Source organism: Neomonachus schauinslandi, chromosome 6, assembly GCF_002201575.2.
Source record: "Neomonachus schauinslandi chromosome 6, ASM220157v2, whole genome shotgun sequence".
Lineage (NCBI taxonomy): Eukaryota > Metazoa > Chordata > Mammalia > Carnivora > Phocidae > Neomonachus > Neomonachus schauinslandi.
Window position 1 is genome coordinate 8,859,766 of NC_058408.1, and position 12,434 is coordinate 8,872,199.

At 48.4% G+C, this 12,434-nt stretch overlaps 1 protein-coding gene across 1 annotated transcript in view; it reads right to left on the bottom strand.

Annotated features, from left to right (window-relative positions):
- The window catches only part of RXRG (retinoid X receptor gamma), a 43,309-nt gene that overhangs the window by 560 nt on the left and 30,315 nt on the right, over nt 1-12,434 (bottom strand). Inside the window, exons 5-9 of the mRNA XM_021698429.1 lie at nt 8,356-8,516; nt 8,098-8,227; nt 6,897-7,029; nt 5,593-5,684; nt 4,185-4,290 (exon numbers count right to left, since the gene is read on the bottom strand). Of these exons, the coding sequence (XP_021554104.1) occupies nt 4,185-4,290; nt 5,593-5,684; nt 6,897-7,029; nt 8,098-8,227; nt 8,356-8,516 (622 nt within the window). The remainder of the gene's footprint in view (nt 1-4,184; nt 4,291-5,592; nt 5,685-6,896; nt 7,030-8,097; nt 8,228-8,355; nt 8,517-12,434) is intronic.

Below are 12,434 nucleotides of genomic sequence, written 5' to 3' on the forward strand. Positions count from 1 at the left end.
CGTGGGTGTGCATGCGACAGAACCCCACCACGGGCACACACGCACACTTGCACATACACACCAGCCTCACACATGTCACACATACACATGTGCACACACAGTCCCACATGCACACCCTTATACACAACCATACACACCTGCCTGACGCGTGTCACACATACACACACGTGCACAGTCATACATACAACTCACACATTCTCATACATGCTCACACGTGCCCTCACCACTGCCACACGGGGGTGCACACACACACACACTCCTACACACCCTCACATGCATGAGCTTGTGCACACACGTACACACCTACACACTCACATTCTCCTACGCTCTCAGCGTCCTCGTACACGTGCACACTCACACCCGGGCTTGCCCGCACTCCTACACACTCCTGTATAGTAAAGGACCTTGGCTGTGAGGTTCACCACAGGGAGGGAGGCCAGTGTGCAAAGAATTCGTCTCACATGTGCACATCCTCTGACGCCCCTCAACCTGCCATGTCTTCCATCCTGCCTCAGTGGTCATTCTTCGTCTCTCAAAATCCTTTTTGCCAATGAAGCTTATTTTTTAATGTTATTAACAACAACTGGAAATCAGTAAGTCGTAACTTCCAATAAAAGGACAAGGACCAAAACTGTATCAGCCACTCTGGCCTTAAATCAGAGACTCTGGTTAGGCTGGATCTTCAATGAGCATCACAACATTATTTCATGAGTGAGTTTCAAGTTGGAATTTTAATACTCCTTGAAAATGTGTATATTTCTATATTCACACCCCATGAAGGGTTAAGGAACTGGGGTAATATAAGAAAGATGAAATGGCACCATCTAAAAAGGTAGGCATCACTTCTTTACATGGAAAAATTAAAGGTCTACACCAAGGCCCACACAACCCTTCAGAAATTGTTGATGATAAAGCTTCGGAGCGCATCTGCACGATGTCACCAAGCAGGAAGACGCAGTTAGATATAAACGCCGAGCTCCTGGTCCTAACTCTGCCACGAAAGAGTTTCAGGAGATTAGGGGAAGGGAATGGCTTCTCTGCAAAGTACAAAGTTAGGCTGAGCTGTAACTCTGAAAATGTATTTATATTTAGAATGTATTATACATTCTAAAAATGCCAAAGTTTTACCATACGTAAAATGCTAAATACACGAGGATTTAGCATTCTCTTAGCGTTTCTTCAGCATGTCTTTGCTGACTGCCCCTGATTTGGGAACTGAGACCAGGACCGTGGAAATAAGCACGACCATGAAGAGCCACAGCCTCGGGGAGGGCGCCGTGTTCCTCCCTCACCCGCTGGCTGCCCCAGCGCGAGACAATGTGCGCACAGCGGGCAGGCGCTGCGTCCTCCCGGATTTTCTCTTTGCTTTCAGGCTACAGAAAGCAGAACTCGGCCTCTGCGAAGTGTACTTCTGAAGAGTCTCCATGGGGTGGCAGCACTCCACCGCTGAGAGCTCTCCTCGACCCGGTGCCAGGATCCCCGTCCACCACTTTTTGCAAAGTGGAGGTGACCAGCCGTTCGCACACTCACCCGCCTGATTGAGCCAAGTGACATCCCTGATGCACCTGGTCACCCTCTGTCCAGGCTGCATTGGATGCACCCGAGGGACATGCAGAGGGCCCAGCCTCTACACCCCGCCCCTGCACCCTCAGGTTCTGCCCTCGTCCAGCCAACAAGTAGGCAGCCCAGGCCCCTGGTAGTCCCGTTCCTAGGAGAACAGGCAAGTTCCAAAGTTTTGAAAGTAATATTCAGTAGAAACAACCTAAATGTTCCACAGGACAAGGGCTAAACACACAAGGATACATCCACCCTGTGAAATATTACAAAATCACAGAAAAGGATAATGTTGTACTTTTCAGTATCTGATAAAGTGCCTAAAATGGCTAAGAGAGGAAAACAGTAACCAAACTGTATGATTTTGCTCTCTGTAAATACACACTTCTATGTACAGATGCACTGATACACAAGGATACTGGAAAAAAAATATACCCCCCAAAATTTATGATTCATTTTATTACCTACTTTATTTCTTAAATACTTCCCTTATTCCCCACAAAAGCATGCTCTGCTTTTATAATAAGGAAAAAGGTTGGTTTATTAGGGTTTTTGTTGGTTTTTTTTTAAGATTTTATTTATTTATTTATTTGTCTGAGAGAGATCCAATGGAGCGCAGGCAGAGGGAGAAGCAGGCTCCCCACTGAGCAAGGAGCACAAGGCAGGACTCGATCCCAGGACCCTGAAATCATAACCTGAGTCGAAGGCTGACACTAAACCGACTGAGCCACCCAGGTGTCCCTCAGGTGTCCCTAGGGGTTTTTTTGTTTGTTTTTTTAAGAGATAAATAATAGAACCTAGAGACAATTTGAAGAAAAGGATGAGTATGAGCCTTCTTACTCCTAATGCCCTGCACACAACAGTTGCTCAAAAAAACATGCTTACTGCGGCCTTCAAGCTAGAAGATTCAGTAGAAATCATCCACTACCAGGCCCTCAGGTAGCTCTCACCGGCCAGCGCTGAGCAGCCAGCCCTGTCTGTTGGGTAGAGCTCTGTAACATCACCTATTGCAGGTATAGGGGAGACCTCCAGGTGTCCACCCTCCTTCCTTGGCATACAGCTGCATCCGTTCTCCAGAATCCTTCATGACTCGCTGGGCCATGTGACTGAGTTTCAGCCAATGGCAGTGAGTGAAGGGATGGGGGACCTTTCCAAGGCCAGGTCTGCCCAGATAGCCTCACCTCTGTGTTCCTCCCCCACACTTTCCCCTTCCATCATCTGGATGCAGAACAGGATGTGGCTCTGGGACACGGTGGAGCCCCAAGAAGGAAGGAGTGGACCCCTGAGTCTTGGTGCAGAAGAGAGCCAGCTCTCCGAACGGACTGCCCACCCAGGACTGACAGGTGAGCAAAAAATACATTTCTCTCGTGTTCAACTACTGACAATTGGGAGGTCTATCACCCCAGCTTAGGCTCCTGACCCCTCATGAGAGGCCTGCATATGTGTCGTACTGAAGGCCTGAAACCCACCCTCTTGGAGTTAAATAAAAAACTCCAATAAAAACCGGAGCTTGACTTCTTCTGGACAACTGATACATACTGGCTTACGATCCAGAAAAAACAGCTTAAACGGAAATTAGACTTCACAGAGAAATGAAAACGATGAGTGAGAATTCAGAGCATGTAATATTAATCCTAAAAGCAAAACTAATGTCTTTAAGGCAGTTTTGTCAGTTTCATTTTCGGATTTCTGTGAGATCTGAGGAGCGCATTCTCTCTATTTAACTGGAGTTGGCCGAGGAGGAACACTTTTGTTTAGCTGTGCTTTGGGGGAAACATTTGAGAAAAGTTTTTTTTTTTTTAAACGACTCAGAACACCTGAACGGGTAGATGGCCTCGGAGATCTTCTGACCAATGTCCTCCTCTTTATACAAGGAGCCCAGAGCCAGAGCCAGCTCCTTGCCAGATGCCACACATGGCCCTGAGGGACAGGGGTCACGTGTCCCGGCTGCCCTGGAGCTTTTAGCTTCTAGCTAAAAGGGCTTCCATGGGGCAGAGCAGAAAGCAAGGCCTGGAAAGCACAAGCTCTTCGAAATCAGCCAGACCTGAGGTCACATCCCAGCCCCACTGCACACCAGCTCCGTGATCTTGGGCCACTGCCTTATCCCTTTGGAGCCTCGGTGCCTTGTTAGAAACTGGAGATAATGAGGCCCACGTTCATTTGTTCATTTGCTTGTTCATTCAACATTGAATGCTGTATACAGGGGCGCCAGGGTGGCTCAGTCGGTTAAGCGTCTGCCTTCGGCTCAGGTCGTGATCTCAGGGTCCTGGGATCGAGTCCCGCGTCTGGCTCCCTGCTCGGCGGGGAGCCTGCTTCTCCCTCTCCTCCCTGCTCGTGCTCTCTCTTGCTATCTCTCTCTCTCTCAAATAGATAAATAAAATCTTTAAAATAAATAAATAAAGCTGTACACTATGTGTCAGGCACGTCTTAGGCTCTGATTCTGGAGTGGGGAACGGCGCACAAGATAAGACCTCTGGTTTCATGAAGCCAATGTTTTAGCAGCTTTCAGCTTGTTATAAAGATTAAATAACATGTGAAAGACCTAGACAGTGCCTGCTGCATGTTGCCATGTATTCAGGGCAAGTAGGACGCATCACTGCTGCCATAAGGTTCTTCCAGCCCCCCCTCACCTGCCAGGTTGTTCCGGATACTTCTGCTTTGTGTAGGCCTCGAGGGTAGCATAAACCTTCTCTCGCAGAGTCTCCACCTCCGAGGGGTTGGACAGCCCCTTGGCATCTGGAAAAGATGACTGATTTAGCCTCGGGTGACACAGGTCAGGTGGACCCCCTTGCACAGGGGGCTGTCCCCATCCACTCAGGCCTCTGCCCCAAGAGTTACTACAGAAGGGGAACAACAGTGAAAAAACAAAGCTGGGGGTCCTTTGTGCCCCCAGCTCTCCTCTCTGTGCCCAGTCTACCCAACAGACTCTTGGAACAAAGGTATAAAACCCTGTAAATAGCCAAAGGCACCCACTGCTGACCCCAAGGAGGAGAGTTTTATTTTATCCGATCATTCTAGAAATATTACAGTCACACATTTACTGAGTGCCTACTATGTGCTAAGCACGGACAGGATGATGAGATGGGGTACAAAAACCAACTCCACTCACATGCTGCCTCAACTCACTAACAACCTAATTCATGAGATGAAGCATGGGCCTCAATTACCATGGAATTCTGAACGGTCATCTTTCTCGACCCACGGCAGCTTTGGACAAAGCTGATCACTTCCTCCTTCTCGAAAAACATTTCTTCCCTGGGCCTCCAGGACACCCTCTTCTGCTTCTCTCCCTGCCTCTCTCTGTCCTGTCTCAGGCTCCCCTGTTGGCTCTTCCTTTTCTCCCCAGCCCCTACACGAGGGCTCACCCCAGTGCCCAGCCCCCAACCCCCTTCTCTGCCCAGCCTTTACTGACTCCCACGTGCACTGACCCCTGTCTCAGAGCCCCACATGCCAGGCAGAGGCTGACAGCCCTCAAACGCACATCTCCGGTCCTGACTTCTCCTCTGAACCCCAGACTCATAAACAAGACTTTCCTGGCCGGCTACTCTTGGATGTCTACTATCCACCTGAGATTTGAATGCACAAGACAAAGTCCTAAGTCCTACCCACTCACCCTTAGGACCCCCATCTCAGCAAATAAAACTCCGTCTTTCCAATTACTCAGGAAAATGAAACAAAACGTGCTGAGAATTGCATTTAACACTGCTTTTTCACACACTATCTCTAATCCATCAGCAAATCCCATTGGCTTTGCCTAAAACTATATGTAGAATCTGACCACTTTTTACCACCTCCTTCACCATGACCCTAGAGGCCGCTATCCTCTCTCGTCTCCCCCACCTGCCCCCAAATATGCACACTCCAGGCCCATTCGAGACGCTTTCAAGATGGCACTAGGAGTAGAAACCATGAAGAATCAGCTTCCCGCCTTCGCCAAGGACAGGTTCCTCGGCCCTGCCTTGTCTCGGCTGAGCTAGAGGACGAGGATGTCAGAGCTTGGAGGCCAAGCACAGAGGAGGGCGAACCACTGCACATCACCTGGGTTAAACAGCACGATGGCTCGCAGGCACCCCAGCTCTGACTTGTCCATCTGCATGTCTTTCATTTTGGAGACCAGCTCAGTCAGGACTCTGTTCACAGGAAAACAATGAGAGGCAATGAGAAAACCATGAGTCCCAGGCCAAGGGCTGATACAATGAATGCAACCAAGACTTCTTATGCACCCACCCCATTTTCCAGATGATGCGTCAGGTACTAGGGGCACAGAGATGAATAGGATGCCGTCCCTGATCTCAAGGAGCTCACCGTTTAATTGAAGAAACAGACATGGAAACAAGAGGTAGCAACATAAAGCCAACAAATGCCAGGAGCCAAGTCCAAGAGAACACCCAGGGGGAAGCAGCGGGGGGGCAGAGGGGGCTGGACACTCTGCTGGGAGGGCTGGGAAGGCAGCCTAGAGGATTTAGAAATGCAACAGGCAAAGCAGGGCGAGGGTGTGGCATGTCTGGAGGAAGAGGGCAGAGGGCAGCATCCAGAGACAGGGTAGAAATCTCCAGGGGTCACAAAGAGGGCTGAGTCGGCCAAAAACCACATTGGTCTCTGCGTGGACCGTGCAGCGGGAAAGGGCAGGGAAGGAGCAGAGACACCTTGCGTGGACATGCACATGGCCTGGAAGATCATTTTTCGTGGAAATGGAAAGGGGCCATGGGGCCCTGGCTCCAGACAGAGAGGCTATTTTCAACCCTAGCCTCCTCTTTACCAGCTCTCCAGCCCTTTGTCCCAAGTCATTCACCCCTCCTCGTTTCATTCATCTCTTTAAATCACATGCCTTCATTTTCCTTTCATGCCACTTAAGACAGAGAATCCCAGAGCGAGGCTGCAGCCGCCTGACTGAGGTGGGTCTGCTCCTGCTGCAGACCTTCCCCAGAGATCCTGCTACAGAGTCCAGCAAAAACCTCAGCTCATCCCTCCTGCCTCAAGTCAGATCCTGGCTGCTTGTCCCTAGCCCGGCCCCCTACGATAAGCAGTTCAACCTCCCCCACCAAACCTTCGAGGTAATGTCCATGATCCAGTCCCTCCTTTGGAGACCTCTGGAGGTAACAGGCTCTCCCTTCTGCCCGGCAACTCTGCTGGTCCCTGACAGGCTCCATCAAGTCGTTTCAAATGTTCTTGTAATCCACCTGTCATTCCCCAGGGGTCTGTTCGCGTGTATTTCATGGTCTCTGCTTCTTGCCCCATGCAGCTGTTAGGGTGGTCTCTCCTGCATCCCAGCACTACCCCAGGCCCACACACTCACACACACACACACACACACACACACACTGGAAGCAGAAGAGAGCCACCTGTCAAAGATGGAGCCAACCCCAGCACTGTGGGCACTGCTCCGGTGGACATGTAAGCCCGTGGCCAGGAGAATGCCATCCTGCACGGAGACGGAGCGGTGGGAGAAGGAGGCAATCAGCAGCTCATTCCACCCTGCAGGGAGAAGAAGGAGGCCTTGAGGGAAAACTGACCACATTCTTGCTTCACTGATGATCATCCAGGGCATGTATTGTGACCCGCATGGAACAAAAGCAGAATCAGAAATGCAGGGAGGTTAAAAACCAGCTCCGGACAACACAGCTAATTAGTGAAGAAACAGGGTAAGACTGGGGGCCCCTGACTCATGGCCCTGCACATCCCCCACCGTCTCCCCAGTACAGGTCAGAATGGCAGCTTGTGGATAAGGACTTTTTCCCCCAGTCAACACCTATGAACTGAACATTGAACAGGTAACAGTCAACGTGTTAGCTGCCCTGGTGGATAAAGCGAGGGAGTATACCTCGCAGCCTCTGCCCCCAGGACCTGACAACCCAGTTTTATTTCTTTGGTGTTGCCTGGCAGCACCCAGCACAGCACGGAGCTTCCGGTCAACACTCAGAGCCTGCTCATTGTCTCACAGGGATGAAATGAGCGTCTGGCTCCCAACGCTCAGCCAGTCTTCACATCTCCCCGCTGGCCTGGTCACCAAGAGGAGGTGTGGCATGTGTCCCCTGCACAGTGTCCCGGAAATGGAAGCCACGACAGCATACAGCACACAGAACCTTAGCGTAGGAAGGGACCCTGGATAAATGACCTTGAGCAGACAACCTCTGACTTCTCTTACCTCATCTGTGGAATGGGAATTCCTCTATTTCCCGATAGTATGATAACAAGGAGGCACTGCTTTAGACTGCCCTCGATAAAATTGACTTAACTGTCTTTGAAAATTAAACGCAAATTATAAAACCACGGTAAAATTTGCATGGAAGAAGAGCCTCACCCTCCACTAACGATGTTTCACTTGGGAATAAAAGTTGTGGAGGAGAGGCCACCCAAATGTAAGAGCCTATAATTAACAGAAAAAGAACAACTCTGACTAGGGTTATCCTGTCATCACCATGGCACACAGCTCAGACAGGTCACAGCTTCATCAGCTGACTTGACTTAGGATCCCAAGGGTAATTTCAAAATGGCAGCCCAAGTGATTGTCCCAAGAAAAAAACAAACCCCGATGTCCTTTACCTGCCCGGAGCAGAATGACCTGGTCCTCCAAGGTGAGGTCAGAGAAGTGGGGGATGCGCTTCGCCCATTCAACAAGAGTGAAAAGCTGCTTATCAGCAGCATGGCATATGTTGGTGACAGGGTCATTTGTCTTAAAAAAAACAAAAAAACAAAAACCAAAGCACTGTGAGGGGCAGGCTCCAGGACTCTAGCACACCCCTTTCCCATCTCCAGCCCCGCCAAGGAGTGGGAGGTGGATGGAGGTCTCAGACCACATACCGAGTTCTCCAGGTTCATATCACCGTAGGATTCTGTCTTTGGTTCGACAGCAAGTTCAGCTTCTAGAATCCTCTCCACAGGCATATCGTCATGGCCACTACCTGCACATTCTGCCTCACTCTCGGCCCGCTCCCGGCTCCTCTGCCTTTCTTCTTGCACAGCTGGTACACAGGAAGACATGCAGATGTCACCACATGCCCAGGACAACTGTGGCAAAGCAGGTTACCTACTGGAACTTCCACTGCCTCATCTGTAAAATGGGCATCCTCATGGTCCCCGATCAGAGATGTCGTAATGTTGACAGATGAAACACAGCAAGCAAAGTGATTTGCTTATGCACATGTACACCTGCGGGCTCTTTAGTCCGTATCCTTCCTGGTTCATTATGGAGGAGTCTAAGGAGTTTGCATATCAAATTTTAAGAACCTCTGATCCTGCCCTCTCTTTTAAGGAGCCACTTCTTCCTTGGTCTTTCAAGGAGAGTCTCCTGTGTTTTACCTCTAGCTGCTCCCTCTAATGAACTGTGGGCATGCCATGGTTAAGTGGCAATCGCATTACTTCGAAAATTCCCTCTGTCAGATCCTATGCATCATGCTTGGCATTCACGTCCCATTAGGTCTGCTCCTAATGCTCCAGCCTGAACACAACATCACCTGATCCAACTTGTCAGGGAAGATCTTCAGGGAGCCATGAAGGTATTTAGTAAGTGAAGAGGTGGAGGAATGTCACCTAGATGACATCTCAGAGTCAGCAGCTGATTTTGGGGATGGGGAAGGGTACACAGGCAGAGGTGTGGGCTGGAATGATCTCTGTCCCTCCACCCTTAGGGTTTTCACCGAAGTTCATTCTAACCCTCAGAGCCCTAAGGGTCTATACGTGAGGAGGTCAGGCAGACCCCCTTCCCAATTCTGTCCTCTCTGTTGACAAACATTCTCTGTTGGGTTAGTTTCCATAATCTAGAACGCTGTGGTTTCCATCTTCCTATTCCCAGCATTATGGGGCAAAATTCAATATTGGTATACTTTTTTTTTTAAATCCCAAGAATCAAGAAAATTATCCTCTAAGCAGGTGACTAATCTGGATCTTGAAGGGATAATGAGGCACAAAGGCTGCAGAATGAACTGGAACCAGATGCTGGGCATCCAGTTTGTCACACAAGTGATGTCAGTGACCTGTCAAGGTAGGTCAGAGAAGGGTATGACTGGAAAAACACAACTCACATCCAAAGTCTCCAGGAGAGACACCCGAAGACACCTCAAGATGAGAATGATATTCAGTGGTTGGGACGGAGGGAGAGAGGGTCAGAAGGAAGGAGTAGAGGGAGACATGGAATAAAGAGAATAAAGCAGGGCAGTGACAAAAAGAAGAAACAGAAGGGAGAGAGAATAAAGACAAATTAGGAAAGAGGAGAGCAAAAGTCATGTACTTTGGAGTCCAAGAAGTCCAAGAATGGGCTCTACCACTTCCTAGCTAAAGAACATTGAACATATGACTCAGCCCACTCAGCCTCAGTTTCCCTAATGTAAAGTGGGGATTACCATACTTGAGTGAGGTTGTTTGGGGAAGATTAAATGAAATAATTATAAAAAGATCCCAAAAAGGTAGTTTTCCCTTCCCTTTGTCTCTGTTTGTGCTCCTGAACTTCTGTCTGGTCCTCTCTCCATCTCCCCTTTGGACCTCTCCCTCCCTCTCCTTGTTTCTCTTCCTCCCTCATCCTTCCTTCTGGACCACTCTGTTAGTCTTCACCCACTGACAGCATACAAACATGACCATATGTATTTTTATTATCAGCTGGATTGACTGGTTAAAGTTGAGTGCTTCTTGTATTAATTGTCTTAACGTAGGTTAATAGGCTTCCATTTGTCTTGATTTTAAAAGATGGGGAGAAGCAAACTAAGTTAAGTTTCCTTTACGGTCCTCAATTGATTTCTTCTACAGATTTGTAACATGGAAGGAGAATAACCTTCAAGCTTCAGAGAAAATAACCTTGGCTTCCGGAAAGTAGATTCTAATTCCAATCTTGCCATTTAATCGAGTGATCCTTTGCTATTCCTCTCTTCTCTTTGTGCCATAAATCTTACTGTCACATTAGACGAATCATATATCTGTTGCTGGGGGAAATCTTCTATGTGGCAGACATTCTGAGCTACCATACTACACACATTTGGGATATATCCAGGGGACACTGGGTGACCTAAAACAGTACCAAACTTGGGGCCCATGGGTGGCTCAGTCAGTTAAGCGTCTGCCTTCGGCTCAGGTCATGATCTTGGGGTCCTGGGATCGAGTCTTGTGTCGGGCTCCCTGCTCAGCAGGGAGTCTGCTTCTCCCCCTCCCCTACTCATTCTCTAATAAGTAAATAAAGCCTTCAAATAAATAAGTAAGTAAGTAAATAAATAAATAAATAAATAAATAAATAAATAAAATCGTACAAACTCCTGCCTTCTAACAGAATTTTATCCATTAGCCCAACATACATTTATTGTACATGCACTATAATAGCCAAAATTTATGGAGTGTTTTTTTCTCTGTGTCAGGAATTATGCTCAACACTTTACATAGATTGCACTTCGTTGAATCCCCACAATAACCCTCTCAAGTACTATGAGCCACAGGGTAGCTATGTAACCTGCCAGAGGTCCCAGCACTAAGAAAAGATGGAGCCAACATGTAGACCTGGGCTGACAGATTTCTAAGCCCACCCCTCAGCCCTCCTTACCGCCTCGAGGTTCTGGGCTGGTTGTACTAATAAAGACCACACAGGGCTCAAGAGGGATGTCAAATGCAGCCCCCTGAACTCCCTCAAAAATATCCATTATCTAACTATCCAAACTCTAGTAAATGACCAGAAATCATGGAAATAGACTTCCCCAAGACCCCTGAGGGTTATTTGGTAGCTTGGAAGTCAGAGGGTCCCGGTCCTATATCAGCTCTGTCATTAGCTTGCTCAGTAAGCTTAGTCAAGTCCCTAGGCTCTCAGGACCTTTGTTTCTTCTTTCAGGAAACAAATGTGTTACATCCGAGAATAGCAAATGTCCATTCCAGCTTCACCACGACGTATCCTGAAAAGGCAATGGGTCCTGGCCCCTAGCAACCAATAGATACATTCTGAGTCCATCCTCACGTCCCTCCTTTTCTATCTGTTCAACTCTTCCAGAAGTATCGATTCAATAGTTTCTCTCAGTTAACTGTTCCAGATTTTTGTTATTCTTGTCCTCAAGGCAGTGTCCAACCTGAGCCCCCAATTCTGTAAATCGAGGTCAGAAATGAGAGTGGTGAAGGAAAGGCTGCCGAGCAGCTTTCTGGAAGTGGCCCTTCCTATAGTGATACCAGGGACCCATTCACTCCTTTGCCTTCTCTTCATCAGGGTAAATAGTACCAATTCCTTTAGAAATTTCTCTAAGAGCCCCTTTCCCCTCTGAATTTTTACTACTCAACTTTTCATAACTCCCATTTCTCCACATTCTTTTCAAAAAAGCAGAAGCCAAAACTAGACACTTCTCCATCAAAGTGTCAGAACAATGCCAGGTTTAAAGGAAGGACTGCCCAGGCCCTTAGAATTCACATGCCCCCGTCTGACTGACGTTTTCTTTCATGAAAGAGCCACGCTTCCCACCCTTTGTGCGCCAACCCTCTGACGGTAACAGAGCCGAGGGCTGCTGGGGCTGAGGTTTGAGAGACAGATGGTGAGCAGCAAACATGGCTGCTTGGCTGACGGAAGCATTTCACCTGCCTTTAGTTCAATCTCACCTGCAGAAGGAAAATGATTATTTTTCCAAGTCATCCTGAAACTTATCTCATCTGTCCTGAGAGGCCCCCCACAGCCATCATGCTCTTGCTGATGGGAGACATTCTTTGGGGTCATTAGTTTTACGTTTGACCATCATGGTGGCAGAAGCCCTACAGAGCATCAGTTCTATCTTGGTGAAGAGAAGACAGTCTCCACCACATCACATGTTCCGATGGATAAGATCATTGACTCCTTGACAGCAAGAATGACATGAGCATGAAGCAGGCACTCAGTTAATACTTGGTGCACGAGTGAATGAGTCCTTTTAGGAGCTCGTGCATGACTAAAA